Source organism: Rhinopithecus roxellana, chromosome 13 (genome assembly GCF_007565055.1).
Source record: "Rhinopithecus roxellana isolate Shanxi Qingling chromosome 13, ASM756505v1, whole genome shotgun sequence".
Taxonomy (NCBI): Eukaryota; Metazoa; Chordata; class Mammalia; order Primates; family Cercopithecidae; genus Rhinopithecus; species Rhinopithecus roxellana.
This window is the reverse complement of record NC_044561.1, coordinates 105259499-105284716: the sequence shown is the minus strand read 5'-3', so window position 1 is coordinate 105284716 and position 25218 is coordinate 105259499. Positions and strand designations below refer to the sequence as shown.

At 51.8% G+C, this 25218-nt stretch overlaps 1 protein-coding gene and 1 pseudogene across 1 annotated transcript; one reads left to right on the top strand and one right to left on the bottom strand.

Moving 5' to 3' along the window:
* Window positions 1-5452: 5452 nt before the first annotated feature.
* BPIFB6 (BPI fold containing family B member 6) lies at window positions 5453-17806 on the top strand. Its single transcript, XM_010360605.1, has 15 exons — window positions 5453-5549; window positions 6810-6909; window positions 8014-8118; window positions 8567-8716; window positions 8885-8948; window positions 9416-9476; window positions 10236-10327; window positions 11172-11348; window positions 12514-12567; window positions 12953-13126; window positions 13858-13925; window positions 15732-15777; window positions 16578-16641; window positions 17052-17128; window positions 17774-17806. The coding sequence occupies exons 1-15, from the start codon at window positions 5453-5455 to the stop codon at window positions 17804-17806; spliced, it is 1362 nt and encodes a 453-aa protein (XP_010358907.1).
* A 972-nt stretch (window positions 17807-18778) lies between these two features.
* On the bottom strand, window positions 18779-19481 carry LOC104660300 (annotated as a pseudogene).
* Window positions 19482-25218: the final 5737 nt, after the last annotated feature.

The following is a 25218-nucleotide window of genomic DNA, read 5'->3' as shown; positions in this document are numbered from 1 at the left end:
GCCTAGAGTTTCTGGGCAAACAACAGGCAACTAAGACCTTGGAACCAGTGTGCAAGCAGCATGGGGGGATGAAAGAGGGGAGCGCTGGGGTGTGACTTGCATGTGGAACAGCTCAGGGTGTGGCTCTCTGGGCTACAGGTGACTGGATAGAGGTAACATGGGGCTACTTACAGAGGAGTCTGGGCACTGGCATGGGCAGGAGGCCTTCAGAGGGGCTGGGCAAGATGGGTGAGGGTATGGGGAGTAGCTCTAATTTCTGTTTGGAAGGGCTGGCCCCAGGCTGAAGCTGCAAGTTTGCAGAGGGATTGAGTTCTGGACCCATGGCTGGGACAGGCTTCACCTGCACACACTCACATAGCCAACCACAACCCACACTGGAAATTGTAGGAAGCCTCTTCCTCATGCACTGCCCTCTCCTGAGAAAGGTTGACATCATGCTCACTGTAAAGGAGAAATGCTTAAATGAGTCCCATTGCTTATCATGGAACATACACTGAAATGTGCTTTCAGAGCTGAGGGGCGGTAATAAATTGCTAACTGACACAATGGGGCAGAGGAGAAAAGGTCTGTGTTTTCCCAGCTCAGGTTCCTTTGCAAATCTCTCACTTGTCCACTTGCATGGCCCACTCTTCGCCCTGAATGTCTACCCTGCATATTTCCTTGCTAGGCTCTTTGCCCAACATGGGATGTCTTTACTGGAGCCTGCTACCCCCACGCAGCGGCTCAGATGCAGTCTCCTCTGGCCACAGTGTGGGGTGACCTGCCTGCCTTGCTTCAGTCTTCAAACCCCTCCTCCCCAATCACTCTGATGCCCTTTGATTGCACACCATGGTTATTGGTGTCCATGGCTTCCTTCTCCACCGTGCCTCCCTGACCCCTCCCAGAGCCCAGCACACAAGTGCATCATAAATGTGCAGCGAGTGAGCTGTTTGCACACATAGACAGTGGAGCTCAACCCTAAGCCCTGGGCAGGCCATGTGGAGAGCCCTATCCTCATAGGCAGGTGAGGGCTGCTAGACTTGGAGTCCCCTGTGTTGGGTCCCCGGCGGGTCAGTGGGGAAGGGAAAAGATGACACTGAGCTTCAGGACCAGCCCAGTCTCCAGAGTCTGAGAGTTAGAGGGAGGAAAGGAGGATAGGGAAGGCTCCCTGGAGGAAGGAGCCTCGGCTGGTCCTGGAAGCATGACTGAATTTAGAGCTGGAGGCAGGGAGGGCGTTATAAGGAACCAGGCAGGGCGATTCTGGGGCCCGGGAGAAGAGAGGAGCCCTGTTGGGTATACCTTGGAAGGTGTTGGCCTGGGCTCTGGAGCCCTTGGATCCACATTGAACCCCCAGCTGTGCCATTCACTCGCTGTATGACCTTGAGCAAATGACTTGACTTCTCTGAGCCTTAGTTTCTGTAGCTATAAAATGGAGAAAATTGCTGAAGTGCCCGCCTCATAGGGTAGTTCTGAGGATTAAGTAGGTGAGTGTAAATAAACACTTAGCGTGATGCCTGGTACAGGGGAATGCACAGTACATGGGTCCTACTGTTATTGGCAGCAGTATAGAGTTCTACTCCCTCATCCATCATAAAGAGGATTAAACAAAAGTGGCCCAGAGAGGTTGAGGGAGCTGCCCAAGGCCACACAGCTTGCAAGGGCAGTGGCTGGGACTGGGTCAGGTCCCTGAATTCATTCAAGGGGTTTCTGCTGTTTCTCCCGCCCCATGTCCTTTCTGCTGTCCACCCCAAATACGCTCCTTAATACCCAGATGGCCCTGGTGGGAGGCAGGGAGAGCCAGGAAACTGCAGTCAAGACACACCAGGGTGGATTTGTGGGCAGTAAGAGGATTTAAGTCCTGTCTGTCTGTCTGTCGGGGGCGGGTCAACAGGGATAAGACGATGCTATCTGTGGACCTGGCTCCTGCAGCTCAGGGCCTGGATCAGGGTAGAGACCGTCTGGCCACCCTGGGTCCTGCTCTCATCCTTCCCAGCCTGGCTTCAGCCACGGCTTGTGACCTCAGGCAGGCCCTCACTCGCTTCGCCTCAGTGGCCCCACGTGCACACGAGCACAGTGGCTTCCTTCATCTTCCTGGACCTGTGGAGTCCGTGTGGGGTGGGAAAGGAAAACTCCAGGCCCCCAGCAGCCTCCTGGGGACTGTTCCTCAAGCACAAAAGCCCTCAAGGGGCCTCCGAGCCAAGCCTCCCCAAGAAGCTCATGATGGGCAGAACAGAGGCTGAAAACCCCCAGGCCTGCCTGGTCCCAGGTCTGTGACTGGTTCCCCCTGTGCCTCTGAAGTCACCCCTGCGTTCAGTTCTCCCAGGTTTGGATCTTGAGGGAAAGCACCCCCCCACCTGGTCCTGCATGATAGCATCTTCAGGGGGTCCCTTTGAAGACACCTCACTTAGCCATTAGCTCCTTGTGCCCCCTGTGAATGAACCTTGGGGGACACAAACCCCAGTGGGCTCAGCCAGCATCTCCTAAGCCTTGTGCACTTGCTGGCCCCTGTCTGAAACACCTTTGCCCCTGTCTTGCAGAGCTGTCTTTGCTCACCCACTGGCATCAGCTCCAACAACCCTTGCTCATGGGTCTCCGGGTTCTGATGATCACCTTGTTCTTCCATCTCTGTCCCATCTCTCTGGTTTAGTAGCTTTCATCACCCTTGCCTCCCTTGGGAACAATAGGCTTTGCGGTTGTTGACTTGCACAGTGCCTGTCTCCCCCTTTGGCCACCAGAAACTCTCTCAGGACAGGAAGCCCAACTGCCTACTCACTGAGATAAACCCAGTGCCCTGCACAGGCATGGCACACAGTAGGTGCTCAATAAATGTTTCTCGAAGAAACAAATGCATGCCCTCTGTGTGCCCAGACTTGTGGGAGGTGCTGGGTCTAGGAGAGGGAACAGTGTGATCACTGATGGCCGCTTGCGCAGCCACATCCTGCCCCTGGTACCCGCTCTTATGCAGCCACCAGGATTCCCAGCCACTCTTGTCTTCCACGCTATTTACATTGGAACAGACTGAAACGTCACGTGAGCAATGGGGCTCCTGTTCTTCAAGCCTCTAGATAATTATCTGGGCCTTATTAAGCCTTTAATTATTCCAAGCCATTCATCAGGCTCCCGAATATAAGGGCTTCCTCAGCTCAGGGTCAGGAAGAAGGGGTCAGTCATCTGCAGAACTTCCCTGAGCTCAGCAAGGTAAGGACAGTCCCCTACCTGTGGAGCTCTCCCCAGAGACTGTCTTATCCAGCTTTGTCATTTTACAGATGAGAAAACTGAGACCCAGAGAGGGGAAGAGACTGGCCTGAAGTCACACAGCAAATGGATGGCAGGGTCAGGGCTTGGATCTATGTCCTCACCTCCAACCAGTGCTCCCCACCTCACAGGTGACCACTGGGCATTGCAATTTTCCGATGCTGTGGGAGTAAGAAAAGATCAAGGAGACAGCAGATGAAATGGGTCTCCCTTGGGCTCCATCTGAGGTTGAAGGGAGACTAGGGAGGGGAACCCCAGGCTCTGCTTTGTAGGCGCTCAGAGCCGAGCTGGGCACCCAGGAGTGGGAGGGCATCTAGGAGTATGTGCCAGGCAGAGAAAGGGAGGAAGGGTCTTCTGGTGGGAGAAACCATGAGCAAAGGATGAGGGTGGTTGGGGTAGCAGGAAACGCTCATCACAGGTAGGGTGGATTATTTGCACGGTCGGGTTCAATTTGTGATTTTTGAGGACAGGGGCAGTAAGGGGTTGAGGGAGGCTTCGTGGTAGATAAGGTAAGGGCTGAAATTAGGACTTGAGGGTTGAGCCGGTGATAGATGGATGGAGGGAAGGCATTCTAAAAGGGAGGGACAGCTTAGGACATGCACATTCAGAAACAAAACCCTAGCATTAGCCATTTGTCCCAGAGACACCTGTATGACCACGTTACCTGAAGCCACTTATTATTCTGAGAGGGCAAAAAAAAAAAAAAAAAAACACCCTGTGCCGAGTGACCATAACGCCTGGCATCAGTTCTGGCCTGGGCATGGGAGACTGGGGTGAGGCTCAGTCACCCCATCTGTGAGATGGGGCTGGGGCTGGAAGAGACCTTCACCAAGCCCCTCCCAGCTCTGTTGCCTGGCTCAGAATTTCACAGCCCCTTTGGGGATGATTTTCAAAAAGATTTGACATGGGGTGTGCAGGGACGTGAGCATATGTCATGGCACACGCCTGTGCATTCATGGGGGTCGAGAAGCGCTACTGTGGGTCATTTTAAACCCAGATATATCTTCCATTTAGTGAATATTGACTACTGGCTTGAACGCTTCTTGATACTTAAGTTCCTTTTCATCCCTCAGGTCTCAGCCTAAATGTCTCCTCCGTAGAGAGTCTGTTCCTGACCCCTTTATCCCACATCCCACACTATTGCTTCTCATTCCCTGCCAGACTTTAGGATTTAGGAGGAGCAGGGCTGTCTCTGCCACAGAGACAAAAAAGACAAGCTGGGTCTGCTTGGCACATAGAAGACACTCAATAGATGTGAGCCGAATGAATGAATGAGTGAATGAGTGAATGAGTGAATGAATGCAGGCATCGGCTCAGACTGGGAAGGGAGGCCCATGGTAAGGGCCCATCTTAGTTTGTGCATTAGGGGAGCCCGCAGTGACTTAGCCCGCTGAGAGCAAGAGAGTCTGGCCGGTACCTCCCCTCTCCGGGTGGAAACAGGTCCTGCTCCCAGGGGCCCTGCCTTCATTCTTTTCAGCCAAACCTCAAAACCGAAATATACGCTTGGTCCCTGGTTGGGAGAGTTTCAGGTCTTGGTAAGTAAGAGGGAGAGATTTCTATGGGCCCAGGGTTGGGGTAGGACTTTCCTGGAAACCTGAAAAGGTCTGGGGTGGGAGGTCCTTACTCAGTTCACTGTTCACTGGCCATGACACCTAATGTCTGTGCCTCAGTTTCTCTATCGGTGAGGTGATGTCTCAAGGGGCCTTTCAGAGCTCTGAGTTGAGCTTTCTGAGTTCCACATGGAAGTGAGCTGAGCTGGAAGAGATCGGGGTTGGGCACTGGTTGTAGGAGCAAGGTGGGAACACAGGACTCCCCACTCCCACAACACAGTGTGAGGCTCAGGGAAGGTCTGGAATTCTCTCTGTGGCTCCGGCATTGAGCTGCCCTTGAACCCATGAAAAACTGCAGTTGAACCTTCCTCTAACCCCATCTTGCAGGCTGGTCAGAACACATCATGCCCATGAGGAAACTGAGGCTTACAGAGGGAAATGAGCTACCTGGGCGTGGCTCCAGAGGCCCTGTGATTAATCTGGGGGTTCCTCAATCCCTTGGGAGAGGGCAGTGCTTATGTTTGCTGAACTGGCTGGAGTCCAAAGCCTCTTGGACCCCAGAAACATCCAGGGGGCTCAATCTGTTCAGAGACAGGAGGTCCCCAAGGGAGCCAGGGTCTGGTCTGGTGGGCTGCATCCAATTCAGGCCCCTCGGGACAGGTGGCGCCATGCTGCGGATCCTGTGCCTGGCACTCTGCAGCCTGCTGACCTGCACGCGAACTGACCCTGGGGCCCTGCTGCGGTTGGGCATGGACATCATGAACCGCGGTGAGATTGTGGGCCCGGGCGTGCGGCTGGGAGGCGGTGCTTGGGGTAGATGGTAGGTAGTCGCTGCTCATGGTTGCGCATCCTGGGGCATCCTGTGAGCTCAAAGTAAACTTATAAGCAAGAGTTATTATTATTCTCCCACTTTACAGAGGGGAGAAACCAAGGACCAGAGAAAATGGGGTGATTTTCCCATGCTCCCTCTTCAAGTTAGAGGCAGAGCTGGAAATCCTGCTCCTTTGGAGTCTCTCCTTGGCCCTGATGGCAGGGGTGTTTAGCCACAAGTGGGCTGTGGGAGTGACAGACAAGCGTCAAATCCCAGCAACAACTTGCTGTGTGACCTCAGGCAAGTTACTTGGCCTCTCTGTGTTGCTGTTTGTTCATCTGTAAAGGTGAAATAAATGTAAAGAAATGTAAAATAGGGTGACCAGTTTGTCCCTAGCAGGACAGAATAAAATGTGAGATTAAAATCTCTTGGAGGAGACTTTAGTAAAATGTACTTTCCGCCTCCACCTGCCACTCCACTAGCACAAGGGAAAGGGAGTCCCATCCAGGTACAAAAGGCTAATGACTGTTCTACCAACTCAGTGTTTGCCCCCTCTCTGGAATTAGCTTGTGGCCATAATGGAGGGGTTTCTGGTGGGGTGTTACTTGGGGTTGGGGCCTCTAGGTTTGGGGAATCAGAATTTCTCTGCTTCAGGCCCAAAATCTGCATTCAAGTCCCCGGAGGAGTCCCCTAATCACCTAGGCCTGGGAGTGGCTGGTCCACAGGACAAAATCAGTACCCTAGGGTTCAAGAGCTTCACTTCATGCCCGCTACAAACTGCTCCAGTTTCTCTGTCATGTCTGTCCTCACCCTCCAGCCATGCTGAATCTGTCCTCTTCCTCTCACTGTGCCATCTTCTCTCCCAACCACCTCTGCACTTTGCTGTGACCTCTGCCCAGACTGATACCTTTTATCCCTTTGCTTCCTGCTGAAAATTACTATTCCCCCTTCAAGGACGAACTAATCTGTCGCTTCCTCCTGGAAGCCTTCCCCAGCTCTTCTCTTCCTGCCTAAACGCTCGTATGGCTCCTACAGCTTGTCACTGCCATTGCTGGTGACTCCATCTTCCCCCATTAGGCTGGGGCGCTGTGGGACTCATCTCTGGGTTTCTGCCATCGTCCAGCCCAGGGTGGGGCACAGTGACTGTGAGTGGCCTGGGATGCCTGAGAGACTGGCCCAGGGATAATCTCTCCAACTAAGTGTCTCCACTCCAGAGGTCCAGAGCGCCATGGATGAGAGTCATATCCTGGAGAAGATGGCAGCTGAGGCAGGCAAGAAACAGCCAGGGATGAAGCCGATCAAGGGCATCACCAAGTAAGTTGGGGTGAGGGGAGCTGGAGGGTGGTAGTTAGGGCAGAGGGTGGCGGGGAATGCTGTGCCCAAGATCTCAGGAGGCCAGGTAATGGAGCTGGTGAGGGATGTGGGGTCTCTTCCCTGCCTTGTGCTGTCTTGCTGTGTGGCCTTGGGTAGGTCACTGCTCCTGCCTGTGCCTGGACCTCCTCAGTCATTCACTGGGGAAAATTTCTGCCCTGTAGTGAGCAGAGTAATTTTGAGGAGGAAATGAGGTTGGAAAGTCAAATTTCAACTCTGCATGCAACATGAGCTCACTGAATGTACATGAAATTAAATGAAAACGTCCTCAAATGGTAGAGCTGGAAAGGTGTCAACCATCATCTAATGACAAGAGGAAACTGGTTCCTCTGCCAGTGCCACATGGGACTGATCAGTAGGGGCTGCCTGAAACGATGCACTTGGGAGGGCTCTGAGGCACTCTCTGCACTCAGCAGGAACTAGGACTGTGATCAACCAGCAATGTCTGCCAAGAGCTCAGGATGGGCAAGTTGGGGTATGCATGCCACATATTTTGTTACCCTGGATCTCAACTGGTCGTTCTCAACCAGGGGTGATTTTGCCTCCAATAGGACATTTGGCAATGTCCAGAGACATTTTTGGTTGTCACAAGTTGTGGGGACTGGGGGAATGCTACTGGCATTTAGTGTGCTGAGGTCAGAGATGCTGTTAGATATCCAATAATGAACAAATCAGCCTCAGGACAAAGAATTATTCTGCCCAAAATGTGGATAGTGCCACTTTTGAGAAACCCTGATCTAAGCAAACCTCCCATTTTGTTGATGGGGAAATTGAGGCCCACATAAGGAAATGACACAGCCCAAGGTCACACAGAGTCAGCCATGTGTCCCACCTCCCTATAATGAGTGCTTTCTATATACAAATTGACTCGTGTCCAGCCTTTTGTTTGCATTTCATAATGGCCCCATGAGGCAGGCTTACCCCTGTGACATGGGATGGGGGGCTGGGGTTATGGAAAGGCCTCCCAGTAAAGTGGTGGAGAAGTGGGTGGAGGTCCTGGGTCTTGCCTGCTCAGATCTTATTGGTGTGGCTGCCCGTCCCTCCCAGTTTGAAGGTGAAGGATGTCCAGCTGCCCATCATCACACTGAACTTTGTACCTGGAGTGGGCATCTTCCAATGTGTGTCCACAGGCATGACCATCACTGGCAAGAGGTGAGTGTGGCAGGGGAGGGGCAGTGGGGAGGAGAACAGCCTTCCTGTCTCATCCTTACATGCACATTTATTGAGCGCCTACTGCGTACCATCTGAGTGTTACAATCTGGGATGATGTAGACTTGGTCCCTACCTTTGTCAGGAACCAAACCTAAGCACAATCACAGAGTGAGTGACTGGTCTAGGGCAGAAGAAGCATTGAGCAGTGGTGGGGGATGGTCAGAAAAGGTTCTGGGGAGGCAATGACAGCAAAGCAGAATTTAAAGGATGTGTAGGGATTCACCGAAACAAAGAGGGAGGGAGAAAAGCTGGTTGTGTGACCTGTCTTGTAGGGGTGGTCTCCTACCCTTTCCCCCTCTCAGCTGCTGAGATTGTGAGCAAAGAGAAGGCAGGGAGGGTGGACACCATGGCAGAGATGCCCATGGTGCCTGTGTGCTCTGTCCTCCAGCTTCATGGGAGGGAACATGGAGATCACTGTGGCCCTGAACATCACAGCCACCAACCAGCTTCTGCGGGATGAGGAGACTGGCCTCCCTGTGTTCAAGAGTGAGGGCTGTGAGGTCATCCTGGTCAATGTGAAGACCAACCTGCCTAGCAAGTGAGGGGCTCTGTGGCTGGGGAGGAAGGCCGGTCCGTATTGCTATACCCCCCGGTATATCACTTCCTGAGCCGTGGAGCCTCCTTAACCATGCCCCTTCATATCCTGTGCCTAAAATCCTGCCCTGATGCACCTGCTCACCTATCCTTGTTGCCTGTGTCCATCTAGCATGCTGCCCAAGGTGGTCAACAAGTTCCTGGACAGCACACTGCACAAGGTCCTCCCTGGGCTGGTGAGTGGCCCAGAGAAAGCCACCACCCCTCGTTGCTGGGACTGCCTAGGCAAGGGTTGGCAAATGCATTTCGTGTTGGGTGCTGACCCTGATTGGCTGATAGTGGCTGGGAAGTGTTCTGAGACTGTGGCTGGCTCAGTGGAAGAAAGTGCCACAATCATGTAGTGATGTCTGCCATGAACAGGGGAGGAGAAAATGACAACCTGCATGCACAGCTTGCCAACCCTGCTTTGATGTCTAGTCCCAGGGAAAGAGTCCCTGCTAATTTTTGCAGACTTTGATTTGGTCAACAGATCTGCACTCTAGTCCGGGCTCTGCCATTGACTTTCTGTGGGACTTGGGACCTCAGTTTCCTCACCGGCCCCTATCTCACCGGGGCTCTTGGGATGCCCCATGGAGTACCATTCAGCTGTGTGGAGGCTCTCCATGCAGGGACCCTCTCAGCCCAGTACCTTCTCTGCTTCCAGATGTGTCCTGCCATCGATGCGGTCCTGGTGTATGTGAACAAGAAGTGGACCAACCTCAGTGGTGAGTGTAGCCCTGCTCACACTTTGCCCCTACCTAGGGACATCAGGACAGATGGCTTTGCTGTCCCATTCCCCATCTGAGTGCCTGCTTCCAGCCCAGGCTTGGGACTAGAGGAGGCTTGAGGTCATGATGTTCAACCCCCTACTGTCCCAATGGGAAGCCTGAAGTCCCCAGGGAATCTGGGCTCCTTTTCTCTCATCTCCTTATCCAATATTGCATCCCAAGCCCCACAAGACTCTAGAGACAGCAGCCCTTCTCTGCTCATCCACAAGCCTCGTGCCTATATAGTAATCCCACTGGTGGTAATGCCTGAATTGCCTTTGCTGAGGGGATATACTGCCTCCATCATTTTGGGGTCCCAATGAGGGAGAGAGGAAACCTCCGTGACTGGGACTGAAGAAAACTCATTCATGTCCCCAGCAGTGTGGACTGGGAAAAGTCACTTCACTCTTCTCAGCCTCAGTTTGCTCAGCTGTGAAATAGAGCTGATAATCCTGACCATGCCAGTCTGTTGCAAGGTCCAAGCAGTGACGGCCCTTGGTGAACTCTCAAGCTCTGTGCTGGCTGAGTGATGTGATTTTCCAGGCCAGGCACCATGGCCTCCATTCTACAGATGAAGTTACAGAGGCCCAGAGGTGCTAAGCAATTTGCCTTGAGTCACATGGAGGGACAGGCGTAGGTAGCAGCTGGCTGGTGCCAGCTTCTCTGGGCTGTACCTGGGGTTGGTGCCTCTTTTAGTGGAACCTCCTTTTCACACAGACCCCATGCCCGTGGGCCAGATGGGCACCATCAAATATGTCCTGACGTCCACACCGGCCACCACAGCCAGCTACATCCAACTGGACTTCAGTGTAAGTGACAGGGGCCACCTGGGAGCTGGGGTCTCAGGCTCACTGGTCTGGGTAGTGGGTGCTGCTTCTGCCAGGACAGGTGGCTGGACTAGGGCTGTGGAGGGAGGGAGGCCCCTCAAGCCCTGGAGGTCAATGCCATGAGTGTGTTTGTGGGCCCTGGGCCTCTCCCTCTTTCTGCTCTAAATGTGAACCTTCATGCCCTAGATGGCTTCTGAGGCTGCTGACTTCACACTCATGTTGCCGGCTAGGCTGTTTGCTTCTCCTAGTGAGTGGCTCACCCACTTGCACCCTGCCATTGTACAGATGGGAACACTGAGGCCTAGGGGGAAGGTAGGACTGGGCTAGGGTTCTGCAGTGAGTTGGTGTCAGAATTGGGCCCTCACCCAGATCTCCAGAGCTCCAGGCGAAGGGGTGAGATGGATCTTCCAGGAATGCGAAGTAAAATGCTAAGACATCACCTCCCTGTGAAGTCTTCCTCCAGCAGGGTTCTTACATGCTCCGTGTCAACTTCTGCCTGCCTCTTTCTTTTGAGAACAAGGCAGAAATCATGTTCTGAATAAATGAAGGCCCCAACCATTCAGAGCAACTGAGGCTACCAAAGCAGTGCTAGGAGAAAGTGCCAGTGGTTTAGTGACGGACTCCCTTATCCTCCCAGGCCTCAGTCTACCCACCCGTACACTGGGAGGGTTGGCCCACTTGTAGCCCGTTGTGGTTCTATTAATAACATTTATTGATTTGCTGACTTTGGGTTTGGCTGGAGCCCCATTTGCTCGGAGGACTGAGACACTCCTGGCCACCATCCCTCTTGGCCAAGGCTGAGTGTCTCCCTCCGGCTGCCCCACAGCCTGTGGTGCAGCAGCAAAAGGGCAAAACCATCAAGCTTGCTGATGCCGGGGAGGCCCTCGTGTTCCCCAAGGGTCATGCCGAAGGTTCGTCGCAGCTGCTGCTCCCAGACGCCCTCCTTTCCGCAGAGCTCGCCCTTCTGCAGAAGTCCTTTCATGTGAACGTCCAGGATACGATGGTGAGCTGTCCAGTTCCCCATCCCATCTGCCTCTGTCCATTGCAATGCAGTCCCTGCCTAGTTTTTCTATTACGAAAATTATCCTGGCCTTGTGGGCGACACTAGGACTGGAAGATGCAGGACTGATTTGAGTTTGTCTCAGAAGTTCATCTCACTACCCACCATCCCTCTGTCCATATAACTACCATCTACTCATCTGTACATCCATCTGTCCGTACAGCCAACCGTTTATCAACCTGCATCTCTAATATCTTGGCCATCCATCCACCTTCTTTTTATCCAAGCATTACCCACCCTCTCATCTTTCTAGCTGTCATGCATTCGCACCCTAAGTTCTATCCTTCCTACTAGCATTCATCCATCCCGTCACATCATCCACATAACACCTACTACAAAGTCTGATACTGTTGAATGAATGAATGTATGTACCTGCCTTTTACCACCCAGACACCACTACATCCGCCCAACTTTCCCTTATCCATCCTCCTACTCATCCACTCATTCAGCCATCCATCTATCCAACCATCCACCCACCTGTCCATTCTTTCCCCACTGATCTATCCATTCATCTTCCCAACCATCTGTTTACCATTCATCCATGTACCTTCCCATCCATCCTCCCACCCATCAGTCCATTCATCTATTTTCTCATCCATTTATCATTCTACTCCACCATCTTCCCATCCACCCATCCTCCTATCCACTATTCCTTTCATTCATCCACTACCCATCTTTCCATCCACACATCATCCATCCATGTATTCTTCCCTAGATTTCCACCTACCCATCCATCCATTCATCATCCTCCCACCCATTTACCCACTTATCTGTTTATCCATTTCCCCATTCATCTGTCTATTCATCTCCAAATAGGTCTACCCATCCCCTTTACCCATCACATCTACCACTCTCCCATGTATCTTCCTGCGTTTTCATCCAACAACATTTTCTCAGCATTTGACCTTGTGCTAAGAGTTATGAGCATTGAAATGTGTAAGTCATCACCTGGGCTACCCAGAAAGCACAATATTTAGTTAAATTCAGAGTGGTAAGTACTGTGATGAAGGGAGCCTCAAAGGGTACACCTTATTACATCAGTGGAGATGTTTGTTAGGATGGGCCAGGGAGGACTCTAGCAACCCTAACCTTGACTTTTATTTTGTAGATTGGTGAGCTGCCCCCACAAACCACTGAGACACTGGCTGGCTTCATTCCTGAAGTGAGTGCCCCACCTCCTCATCACCACTGCACTCTGTCCTGCCCTATTGTCCTCCAGTCTGTCCTCCAGTGGGACTTGGGAGACAGCTTTTCACGCCACATGTTCCTTGTCCAATGTTGAAACATCTTTTCTTCTTCATAAAGTACTTTTTGAGTCCAACATAGAGAACAGTTCTACTTTTTTGCATTGTACTTTCTATGTCCATTAGAGAATAGCCAGATTGTGTATTTTTGTTTCTTATTTCCTGATAGACACATCCTGGCCTTTGCATATTGTACTTCCTGTGTCCAAGGTAGAAATTACCTATGTCTTGAGGGAGCCCTTATTTCAACCGAAGCCAATAGTCTAAGGACTGGCCCTAAGTGAAGTGTTCTGGTTTCTGTAGGTGTCTGTAGCTTATCCCAAGTCAAAGCCCTTGACAACCCAGATCAAGATAAAGAAGCCTCCCAAGGTCACTATGAAGACAGGCAAGAGCCTGCTACACTTCCACGGCACCCTAGAGATGTTTGCGGCTTGGCAGAGGGGCAAGGCTCCAATGTCCCTCTTTCTCCTAGAAGTGGTGAGGGAAATCGTTCCCTTCCCCATTTATTCCCAAGCTCTTGGATATTCAAGGCTGGAGGATGGGATTTTTAGTTGATAGCCAAGTCATGGATCAGAGGGTTCTCAGTTAATTTTGATTATGTCTGATCCTTGACTCTGCCATTAAACCTTGGAATGGCTGGAAAGCCCAGCAAATGGAGGGTCAGTGGCTTAGTCCTTCCTTTCTCTTTCCTCCCTGCAATATTCTTCAGCAACTACAAAGGCAGTGAAGGGTATACTGAAGGGACTATGGGTGCCTAGGGAGATCCCAAATCCAATTTGGGGAAATCACAAAGGGCTTCCAAGAGGAGGTGATAGCTGAGCTATGTTTTGAAGGTTGAGTAGGAGCTTGCCAGAGAAAGGTTGGGGACAAAGAGTCTTACCAGGGAGACTGGGGACAGAGGACACCCCAGGCAGAGTTTCCAGCATGTGCAAAGGCCTGGATCAATAGTATGATGTGTGCAGGGACCTCCTGACAGTGCCAGGTATTTTGGGGGGTGCTGCCCTGGCTCAGGATAAGGAGGGATGAGAACCCTGGGCTGGGGCTATGGGGAGATGGCTGGGTACAGTTCCTGAGGATGGGCAGAGAGAAGATCCCCTGCTTTGTCTTGGCAGTTGTGGTGGTGCTGGGAGGGTGATCATCTCTGGCTTTGCCAGCCCTGATGGTGGGGAACACACTGCCTTTTCCCTGCTTCCTCCCCACCATGTCAGCACTTCAATCTGAAAGTCCAGTACTCAGTGCGTGAGAACCAGCTGCAGATGGCCACCTCTTTGGACAGGTAGGACCCTGCTGCCCCATGCTGGCATCCCTGTTACCTTCACATTTGGCCTTCCGCTGCAGCACACCCCACACTACCAGCTGATCCACCCAGCACACCCCCAACTACGAGGCTGCTCTAGTTACTCTTCCTGCTCTAGAACCCTCAATGGCTCCCCATTGTCTGCATAATCTTTTCTCAAATCTTAGCCTGGTACTCAAGGCCCTTCTCAGTTCTTTCACCTCTACCCTCACCCTTCCCCTAGGCTCTTTTACAGTGAATCTGGTCATCACGTCCCCTTTTCCATTAATAAGCCTTTACCCATGCCATTCCAATGTCCCCTGAGAGTCAGGGTCCAGCTCAAATGCCACCTCCTCCACAAAGCCTTTCCTTATACTAATAGCAGCTAACATTTATTTACGGAATTCTCTCTACATGGGAGGCACTGGCTGCATACATTATATTCATTATCCTATTTCATTCTTACACTTTGGGAGGAGGGTACTACAAACATCTTAGCTTAATACTCAGTCCCTATTAATTCTTGTACTTGCCTTAATAATGAAGCACCTCAGGATTCATTCTGTCAAGATTCTTTCAGTTGCAAGAGAGAGAATTCCAACTTTAACTGGCTTAAGCCCCAAAGGGAATCCCTGGCTCATATAATTGAAAACTTTAGGGGTAGTTCTTTCTTTTTTCTTTTTTTCTTTTGAGATGGAGTCTCACTGTGTCGTCCAGGCTGGAGTGCAGTGGTGCAATCTCGGCTTACTGCAAGCTCCGCCTCCTGGTTCACACCATTCTCCTGCCTCAGCCTTCAGAGTAGCTGGGACTACAAGCGTCCACCACCACGCCCGGCTAATTTTTTGTATTTTTAGTAGAGACAGGGTTTCACCATGTTAGCCAGGAAGGTCTCGATCTCCTGACCTCTTGATCCGCCCGCCCTGGCCTCCCAAAGTGCTGGGATGACAGGCGTGAGCCACCACACCTGGCCTAACTTTAGGGGTAGGTCTGCCTTCAGTTGTGGTTGGATCCAGGCACACAAACAAACTCCTCGAGAATCTATCTCCCTCTTCCTGTTGACTTTGCTACCCACTTTGTTGGGTAAATTCTCAGGCACTTCTCCCCTCAGGGTGGCAGAGTGACCCTGGCAAGTGAAGCCTCTTGTCCAGTGGTTCTGACAAAATTACCAAGGCTTGGATGTAGTTTGGGTCACATGACCAACTCTAAGCCAGTCACTTGACTGAGAGATGGAATATGCTCTGATTGGCCAGGCCTGGGTCATAGACTCACCCGAGGGACTTTGGGTTCAGTTCATCTGAATGACTTGGAATCAGAGTGGAAAATGGAGGACGTATTACTGGAATACAGAACAGAAGGACAGAGCCACCAGATGGTCATCACATGGCCTGTTCTGGTGCCAACATATGTTAGTGCCTCCTGGAGGTTGTGCAGGGGAGGGGGTCGGGGGAAGGAGCTCCTGCTCTGTGTCCTGCAAGGACCTGAGACTGCCCAGTTGGGCTGTAAACCTCTGCATAGCTGGCCTTGAGCAGGAGCAATAGACACAAATGGGGGTCCCAGAGGGAAGAGTCAGGACCAGTCTACTGGTTTGAGCTTTGAGAAATCATGTGCTGTAATGAAAGGTGGTGAGTGTCCCATCACAGGCAGCAGGCAAGCAGACTCAGGAGCACCTGGTCTGAAGACTGTACAGGGAGCTCCTGCATCAGGGAGGCATTGGGGTGCTTGGGACCCCCTTCTCCAGGGCCAGGGCCACTGGCTCTGATGGTTCGTTCCCCTCCCCACCTGGCTTGCTTCCCCACTCCCCCACAGATTACTGAGCTTGTCCCGGAAGTCCTCATCGATTGGCAACTTCAATGTAAGTGTCCCAAGTGCTCTTGCCTGGTCCAGCATGAGGACAAGACTGGGTCTATTCTCCCTTGGAACTGCAGGGCCGAGGCCTGGAAATGGAGGCAGATGAACAGAGCAAGGCCACTGTGAGGCCTGGTGCACCTGACTTGCCATGTGAGCTCAGGAAAGTCCCTTAGCCTCTCTGAATCCCTGTTTCCTTTTCTGGATAGAATCTGGACATCTCCCTGGATTGGTTTTAAAAACATTGTCATGAACAGTGGGAACCTAGGTTGGCCTTGGTTGGCCAAGCTGTTATTTTATTAGTCTCTATAGCCTCAGGGCCCAACACAGAACCTGACACCAGTAGGTGCCAACACCACCATCACTTACTCTGCGATGGTATGCTTTATCCAACCTCTTTTAATCCTCATGGAAACCCTCACCTGGGAGCAGGTGTGATTACAGTTCACTTTCAAAGATGGGGAAACTCAGCTATAGACAGGTGGTAAGTGAGTGACTCATCAAAGCTACTGAGTTTCTATAGGATCAGGAGTGGGGTCCACAAAGCCACTTCTTGTCTCTTGAGTTTTCCTCTTCCTGCACCATGGCCCCACATGTCATAGGTACTAAGCAGAGGTGATGGGCATGGGTCTACCGTCCAAACAGAGCCAAGGCCAGGCCCAGTTTTGATGCCAGCTGGAGAAACCATTTGGTGTCTAATATTCACTTCTGTGGTCCCCAGGCCTAGCCAGAGAGGACCAAAAAGATCTGTCGAATGGTATTGGACTGAATGGAATGTGGATGTTTTCTCTTTCTTCCTCTCTCCAGGAGAAGGAATTAACTGGCTTCATCACCGACTATCTCGAAGAAGCCTACATCCCAGTTGTCAATGGTGAGGGCTCCAAAAGACTTTGGACCATGGTGCCAAGAAGCACTTTAAGCAAGAAGGGATGCCACCTGGGTGGTCTCAAAGCCCTATCACTGGCTCCAGATGGGGGAAGCTAAAAGGGGGTGGAAGATAATTGCTGAATCTTTGAAGTGAATATGGTCTTAATGTCACCTGTCTGAAGACAAATGCCTCTCCCACAATTTGGGCTCTGACGCGGCCCCATATCATAACCCTACATCTTGACCTGGGATGTAAATACATGGCAAATCAGGCTTATTAGCTCTTTGCCTGTATAGCTGGCAGGCATCATGAATCAATCACTGCACTACTTCCCACTATCCCTACCCCAGGCTGCCACTCTTTAATCAACTGCACAGCAGTCAGACTGATATGACTCTTACTCTATTTCTCAGATGTGCTCCAAGTGGGGCTTCCACTCCCGGACTTTCTGGCCATGAATTACAACCTGGCTGAGCTGGATGTAGTGGAGGTGAGAGGAGGGGTTGGGGAAGGTCATGTCAATCAACACTGTCAGCCAATGAGTGATGAGCAAGAGCCTACCTCTCTCAAACTGGAAGGGGTAGAGCCTGGGAGGGCAGGAGGCCATCAGTATAATCCTGCTTCTCAAAACCTAGAACCCTCCTTGACCAGGGATTCCATAGAAGGATACTTGGACTCTGCTACTTTCTTGTTCTGCCATCTTGGGCCAATTACTTCATCTCTCTCTGTGTCTCCATTTTCCGGTGCTTAAAAAGGAGATGATAATACAGATATTGTCCTCATAGAGCTGTTATGCTTCATTGAGATCATTTACCTAAAGGCACATAGTAAGTACTCAATAAATATTAGCTTTGTATTGCATGCCAGCCTTTGAGCTTGGAGTGGTAAATGTACATTTTTCTTCTCTGATCTCTCTGCTCTGGGAGGTGGGGGTGCTTGTCCTCACTTAACAGTTGAGAAAATTGAGGGTAAGAGAGGTGAAGAGACCTCCCCAGGGTCACAAGGCAAGTCTACTGCAGCCTTTGTTTAAATGCCACACTGGTTTCCATGTCCTGGCAAGGGGCCCAGTTCCATTCCATCCCTAGGCCTAGGTGGTCCCTGGTCATTGCTCCCCTACCCCTTTGCCTTTTGCCAGAATGCTCTGATGCTGGATTTGAAGCTTGGCTGACCATGGCAGGACTACCCTGCCAGCTGCCTGCTTACTGCCAACCGCCTGCACCCCATGGAGGAGCCCCCCTGATTGGAACCAGGTGGGCCTGGCCCCCTACCACTTGTGGCTGCTTCCTTTGACAAGGAGTGAATGGATCAGGTCCAGGCTGGAGCCTTGCCAATAAACAAGAGAAAGGCTCTTACAAATATCTGATGCTTCGATCTCTTTATTTTTTTAAGTGACAAATCTGTGTGTGGCTATACTTTCCCTTTGGTGGGCTTTGGGGTCTAAGACCAGCTTGGGATCTGGAGGGCAGCTGGTCACAGCTTGGGGGAGTTCTTGAGCACATACTGAGTACCTGTTCAGTGCCATGCCCAGGGCTTTACTCACACCATCTCATTTAATCTACACAATAATTCTATGGGTGGAGGGCAAGTGTCATCCCCACCTTACAGATGAGGAAATTGAGGCACAGAGAGGCCAACTCCCTTGTCCAAGGTCATACAGTTTAGCAAGTGGCAAAGCTCTTCCTACCTTAGCTATGTGCAAAATCTTGGCAGCTTAAAGATGGCTCTATTCACTTGGAACCTGTTACCCCAGGAGCCTTCCCTGTGTCACCACCTTCTTTAATCCTCACAGCAGTTGACAGGGCTGGGAACTGTCCCCATTGCACTGATGAGATTGAGGCTCAAAGAGGTGGAATGACTGGCTTAGGCCACCTGGCAAGTCAGGAGGCAGAGCTGGGATTGGAATTCAGGCTGTGAAGCCAGCTTGCCTGGGTTCAAATTCTGCCTCTGCCTCCTCTTTGCTGCGTGTCCTGGGCAAGTCACATCACCAATCTGAGCCTTCGTTTCCTCACCTGTAAAATGAGAATGATGACAGTACCAACTTCAGACCAACCTCAGCAGAGTTGTGAGGATCACATGAGTGAAATCATAAAAGGTACTTAGCACAGTGCCTGGCACACAGTAAGTGTTCAACAGATGTTAGTCACAGGTGGGTTTTTGAGTCAGAGAGATGTGCACAAGTGTTTCTGTGTTGGCATGTGGACAGGTAACCATGTGGCTCTGGACCAGTGCATGTATCAGTGTATGAATGGCCTGTGGATAAGGTGACCTGGCAGGAGGGTCTGTGCAGAGGCAGGGCCAAGAGTGGAGGTTTGTGTGCATCTTCAAAGACAAGGCACTCCTCCACAGGAGGAGGTGGAGAGAACCTCCTGGCACAAACCAGGAATATGGCAGGGTCGGGCTTGCAGCTCTTCACTTCGAGTCGTCTCCCAGCACGATGTGATGGAACAGGCTGAAGAGTTCCTTGTGCCTGCTTGTCTTTACCTCGAAGGATGCGGACTCTGAGTTGGTGGCCAAGGCAAAGGGGATGTTGTGGTTCCGCAGGTGGAGGATGAGTTTCTCAGCCTCTGGCATGAGCGCCACGGTGGGGAACACGTCCCTCGGCCTGGCTTGGCTTTCTTCCAGCAGCTCCTTCTTGGATACCAGGAGCCGCAGGACGTCCATGACCACCTGTGCCACCTCCAACACCTTCCTACCCATGACCAGGGACTTCACATCCCAGGTGTATTCTTTTCATAGCGATCACATATGTCTTGAAACACCCCCGAATGGAGTCGTTCAGTATCCAGAAGCAGGCCGTCCACGTCGAAGAGGAGGTGGGCAGCAGGCCACAGGGGTACAGCCATGACACCTCTGCCTTGGGTTGCGTCGGGGCAACCAGGAGGTGTGCACGCACCCACCAGCCCCGCGCATGCGCACTGCGAGTTCCCGCAAAGGACTTCTAAGCCCGCAAATCAGTGTCCCTTGCTAGAATGTCTTTTAAAAAGATCTAGGCTGGGCGCGGTGGCTCAAGCCTGTAATCCCAGCATTTTGGGAGGCTGAGGCGGGCAAATCAGGAGGTCAGGAGATCGAGACCATCCTGGCCAACATGGTGAAACCCTGTCTCTACTAAAAATCCAAAAATTAGCCAGACTTGGTGGTGCGTGCATGTAATCCCAGCTACTCGGGAGGCTGAGACAGGAGAATCACTTGAACCCGGGAGGCAGAGGCTGCCGTGAGCCAAGATGGCACCACTGCACTCCAGCCTGAGTGACAGAGCAAGACTCCGTCTCAAAAAAAAATGTATAACTTCGGGGAAAAATGTATCATGGGCCTCCTATGATCAGCTGGTGCCCCAGCCCTGGAAATTATGGGGATGGTGGCTACGTGTGTCCATATGTCTGTTGGGGTGTGTGTGTGTGTGTGTGTGTGTGTGTGTATCAGAATGTCTGTCTCCCTGGGATGAGGCTCTGAATGTGGAAGATTGGGGGTGTCTTTGTGAGTGGGTCTGTGTCTGGGCACATACATGTGTCTGTGGGTGGTGTGGTGTAGCCAGAGGCCTGATCAGGTCAGTGCTGCCCTAGCCATGGGGCCCTGGCAGGTACACCCTGTCCCAGCCTGGCCCAGGCCCATGCCACAGAGGAGGGAGGGCCCCTCTTGCCTCGTCCCGGATGCCAGGGCCATCCCCTTGTCCCTCACCATGAGCTCTAATCCTGTTACTCATCATCTCCCCAGCTCTGGGACAATGGCAGCCTGAGGGAGGCCTGGCAGGTGCAGACGCTGGGTAATCCATGGGCTGCTGATGCCTGGCCCTGGGCATGTCAGAGACACCCCTCCACCCCCAACCCCACTTTTAGATGTTCCCACAGCATACTTATGGCTCCCTAAAGTCTTGCTGCCACCCTCTCCAGGCTCAGTGTGCTGATGGGGAAGCCAAGGCACAAACTGTTAGGGTTTGAAGACCCGGCTTCTTGCCAAGCCTTCGGTACTGTATGGCCTTGAACAAGCCACAACTCCTCTCTGAATCTCAGTTTACTCATCTTTACAGTGAGGAAGGGGTTAGATGCTCTGACCTCTAATCTGATGTCAACAGTCTTTGAGTGGTCAGTTCCTCCAGATTCACCCTGAGCAGAAAATGTGGGCTGGACCAGCAAGGGAGCCCTACTCCATGACCGCACTCCCTGGGGAGGCAGTGATAAGAAGTCTGCTGGACACTGCTCACCTCCCAGACTCCTCCAACCCCAGATAAGGAAGTGGAGGCCCAGAGAGATGAAGTGACTTGCCCAAGGGCACGTGGCACACGTGGAGCTGGGCTTGAACCCTATCTTCCTGAGTCCAAGTCTCTTCCTCGCTCCATACCACACTCAGCAGTGGAATGCAGTGTCCTCCTTTCAAGAAACTGAGGCTCAAGCCCACAGAGTGAGAAAAGGGCAGAGCCAGGTCTTTGGTCCTGGGGCCACAGCTATTGACCTCCAGGAACTTGCCAGACAGCGTCACCCTTGGAAAATGAAGACCACACAACGTTCCCCGCACCTATGTTCATGCCAGTCCCCACCTACCTTTCCTTCTCCCTTCTCAGCCCACTCTCAGCTCAAGTAGCATGGGGAGGCCTCCCAGGGATCTCACCACCATCTGCACCTTTGGCCCCCCTCCCTTGATGCCCTAAAGTTCATTTCTAGGATACCTGTCCTCACGGCCATACCAATTAGGTGAGGGTGGCCACCTTTAATATGAGCCCATCTTGCAGATGGGAGAACTGTGGCTCTGTGAGTTAAGTCACTCAATTGTGAGTGACAGAGCCAGAATTTGGACCCAGAAATTTTGACTCCAGAACCTTCACTCTAGGAACTAGTGCCCCAGGGTATTTTTCCTCATCAAGTCCCTCCCCTGCTCTAATCCCTTCCCTGACTCCCCATCACCCTCACCAGGGATCTCAAAAGGGCTGCACATCACATTGCCTTGGGGGCTTGTTAAACGTCCCCCTAGGTGCTTGTCAGTGGAGTCAGGGTTGCCAAAGGTGAGGCCAAGACATATGCATTTTAATGAATCCCTTCCTGTGGGAAGGCCCAATCCCTGACCCGGCTTTGGTGCATGAGGGGATATAGGGATGCCTGGGGAGCTTATGGGGGCGTCAGAGTCCCCTGTGGTGTGGGGATCAGGAAGGAGGAGGAGAGACGAGGCAGGCCAGAAACTAGGTAGCATTTTCCTCTCTTCCAGGAGGCTAGGCTGGGCAGTGGTTAAGACAATGGGTGTTAGGCGGGCTGGCTGGACTCCTGTGTGACATCCAGCAAGCTGCTTACCCTTGCTGAGCCTTGACTCCTTGAGTGTAAGAAGAGGAAATAATAACAGCACTGACCTCACTGGGTCTTTGTGATGACTAGATGTGCTCACATACAGCAGGTGCCTTGTGCACGGTATGTGTTCAATAAATGCTAGTGTTAGCTTTCTTTCCTCTTCCTTCAAACAAATGCCTTAAAAACATCGGGGATGCCCAGCACAGATGAGGCTGTGGAGTAGCAGCAGTGACCATGTGCAATGGCATAATGCTTGGGGGAACCGTAGCCATAGAGGGTATGGCTAAACATGCACATGCATGCTGTGCTCCAGCAATTCTGCTCCTTGTTATTTACCCAAAAGAAATGAAGAATAAAAGCATATGCCCAAGCTGAGTGTGGTGGCTCACACCTATATTCCCAGCACTTTGGGAGGCTGAGGTGGGAGGATCACTTGAGGTCAGGAGTTCGAGACCAGCCTGGCCAACATAGCGAAACTCTGTCTCTATGAAAAATACAAAAATTAGCTGGGTGTGGCAGCATGTGCCTGTAATCCCAGCTACTTGGCAGGCTGAGGCGGGACAATCACTTGAGCCCAGGAGGAGGAGGTTGCAGTGAGCTGAGATCATACCACTGCACTCCAGCCTGGGTGACAGAGCGAGACTCTGTCTCAAAAAAGAAAAAAAAATGTCCACAAACAAGAGTGTTCATAGCAGCTTCATTCATAATAGCCAACACCTGGAAAGCCCAGGCGCCTCTGGACACGAGAATGGACCAACACACTGTGGGGCTTCACACAGTGGAGTAGTACATAGCACAGAAGACCCAGTCACTGCCTCACACAACGGGAACGAGAAAGCCGTGCACATACAGCACACTGCAATTGCACTTGGTGACCCCCAGGAACATGCTGGACTCAGCACTGGGTTAGCGGTCAGGACAGTGGTCACCCCCAGGTGGGCAGTGACCTGGAGGGGACACAAAGAGGGCTTTGAGAGGGCTCCATTTGTAAAAATTCATCACGCTGTATACTTGTGATCCATGCCCCTTTTTGTGTACGTGGTTTAGATTTTAGTAAAAAGTTTATTTTTTAAAAAAGTGTGGTGTGGTTGAGTAACCTGGCCCAGGGGCCTAAAGTCATCAGCATGAACGTTGTAGGGTGAGGATTTTAGAGATGATTGAGGTAAACAAGGCAAATGTCATCCTTCTTCTCCATCTCAGCAGGCAGAGGTTCAGGGCCCCACGTGGGAGACAGACCCACAGACTCACAGAGCCACAGACACAGTGACAGCTTGGCATGTCACAGATTCTGAGAGAGGAAATCCCAGGGGAATGTGGGAGCTCAGAGGTGATACGTCATGCAGCTTGGGGCTCATGAAGGCTTCCTGGAGGAAGGGATGCCTGAGCTGGTGCCTTCAGAGGAATTATCAACGAAAGCCAAAGTCAGTAAATCCATACAGTAGGTTCCAAGGCCTCATCACACATTGTTGGCCCCCTTTCTGTTACCCCCCTCCAGTCACATGGCCCCACTGCTGTTCCTGGAACACCATGCTAGGCCTTTGTGTGGGGGTCCCTCTTGTCAGCAGGCTCTTTCCAGACAGCCATCTGACTCCTTCCCTCTTCTCCTTCGGGTCAAAAGTCACCCCTGATCCAATACGAGGCCTTCCCTGACCGCCCTATTGAAAATGGCACCCACTCCCCACACTCCCAAGCCACTTCCCTGCTTTATTTTTGTCGTTAGCTTCTAACTTACTGTATTTTTTCTGAGATGGAGTCTCACTGTCGCCCAGGGTGGAGTGCCGTGAGGCAATCTTGGCTTGTTACAGCCTCCGCCTCTAGGTTCAAGTGATTCTCATGCCTCAGCCTCCCATGTAGGTGGGATTACAAGCGTGCACACTATGCCTGGCATAATATATATATATATATATATATATTTATTTTTTTTTTTTTTTTTTTTTGAGACAGAGTCTTGCACTGTCACCCAGGCTGGAGTACAGTGGTGAGATCTTGGCTCACTGCAAGCTCCACCTCCCAGGTTCACACCATTCTCCTCCCTCAGCCTCCCAAATAGCTGGGACTACAGGCAACCACCACCATGCCCAGCTAATTTTTATATTTTTTGTAGAGACGGAGTTTCACCATGTTGGTCAGTCTGGTCTCGAACTCCTGACCTTAGGTGATTCACCTGCCTTGGCCTCCCAAAGTGCTGGCATTACAGGCATGAGCCACCGCACCTGGCTAATTTTTATATTTTTCGTAGAGATGGGGTTTCACCATGTTGACCAGGTGGTCTCAAACTCCCGACCTAGGTGATCCACCTGCCTTGGCCTCCCAAAGTGCTGGGATTACAGGCGTGAGCCACTGCGCCCGGCCCCAACTTACTGTATTATGTGCTTATTTGTCCCTTTCAGAGCTGTGCTGTCCAACATGACAGCCAATAGCCACACAAGGCGATTGCCTGAAATGTGACAAGTCCAAATCTTGGTGTGCTGTAAGCAGATTTTGAAAACTTAGTATGAGAAAAAGAAAGCAAACCCCATTCATAAGTTTCTGTTGGTTATATGTTAAAAGAGAATATTTTGGATTTGGTGGAGGTAAATAAACTAGATTATTATAATTAATTTCACCTGTTTCTTTTTACCTTTCAAAGAATATGGCTACTAGAAATTTTTAAATTGCATTGCATTTCCGCTAGTTGGCTCCTTCGGGCAGGGGAGTTTGTTTCTTTTATTTACAGCCATCTCCCCAGATCTAGCAGACAGTGGGTGCCTCACAAATGCCTGCAGTGGAGTGAATGAATGCGTGCATTTCTCGTTGCTGTCATCTGGACCAGCCTCGGAAAGGGGACAAACTCTGGAATTCTGGGGATACTGAGCCTTGGTAGGTGGGGGTGGAGTTGATGCCCCTCCCCCAAGTGTGCCCAGAGTCCCTGCCTCCAGGCCCACAGCCCTCTCCATGTGAGGCCTGGGGTGGGGGTGGCGGAGGGTAGAAGACCCAGCAGCTTTAGGTCCCTTCCTTCCCTCCCTAGGCCTTTGCTGGTTGAGGAAGGGGCGGGGTAGGCAGGGTGGATTCTGTGCCATTGGAATGGCTCTTGGGGAGCCCAAGAGATGGCTGAACGGGTAGGTGGCAGGGCCTCACACGTCACCCCTGGCTCTGAGGGAGGCGGCTGCCTGTGCAGTCCCCAAGCCTTCACTCCCACTCCTGGCCACCGACCCCAGTCCCCTTACTCTCCTCCAAGCAGGAAGGCTTAGCCCAGGCCCTCGGGGAAAACTGCAATTTGCTTCTGACATGACATGTTGATGGGTTCTGCGAGGCCCGTGGCCTTGTGTCT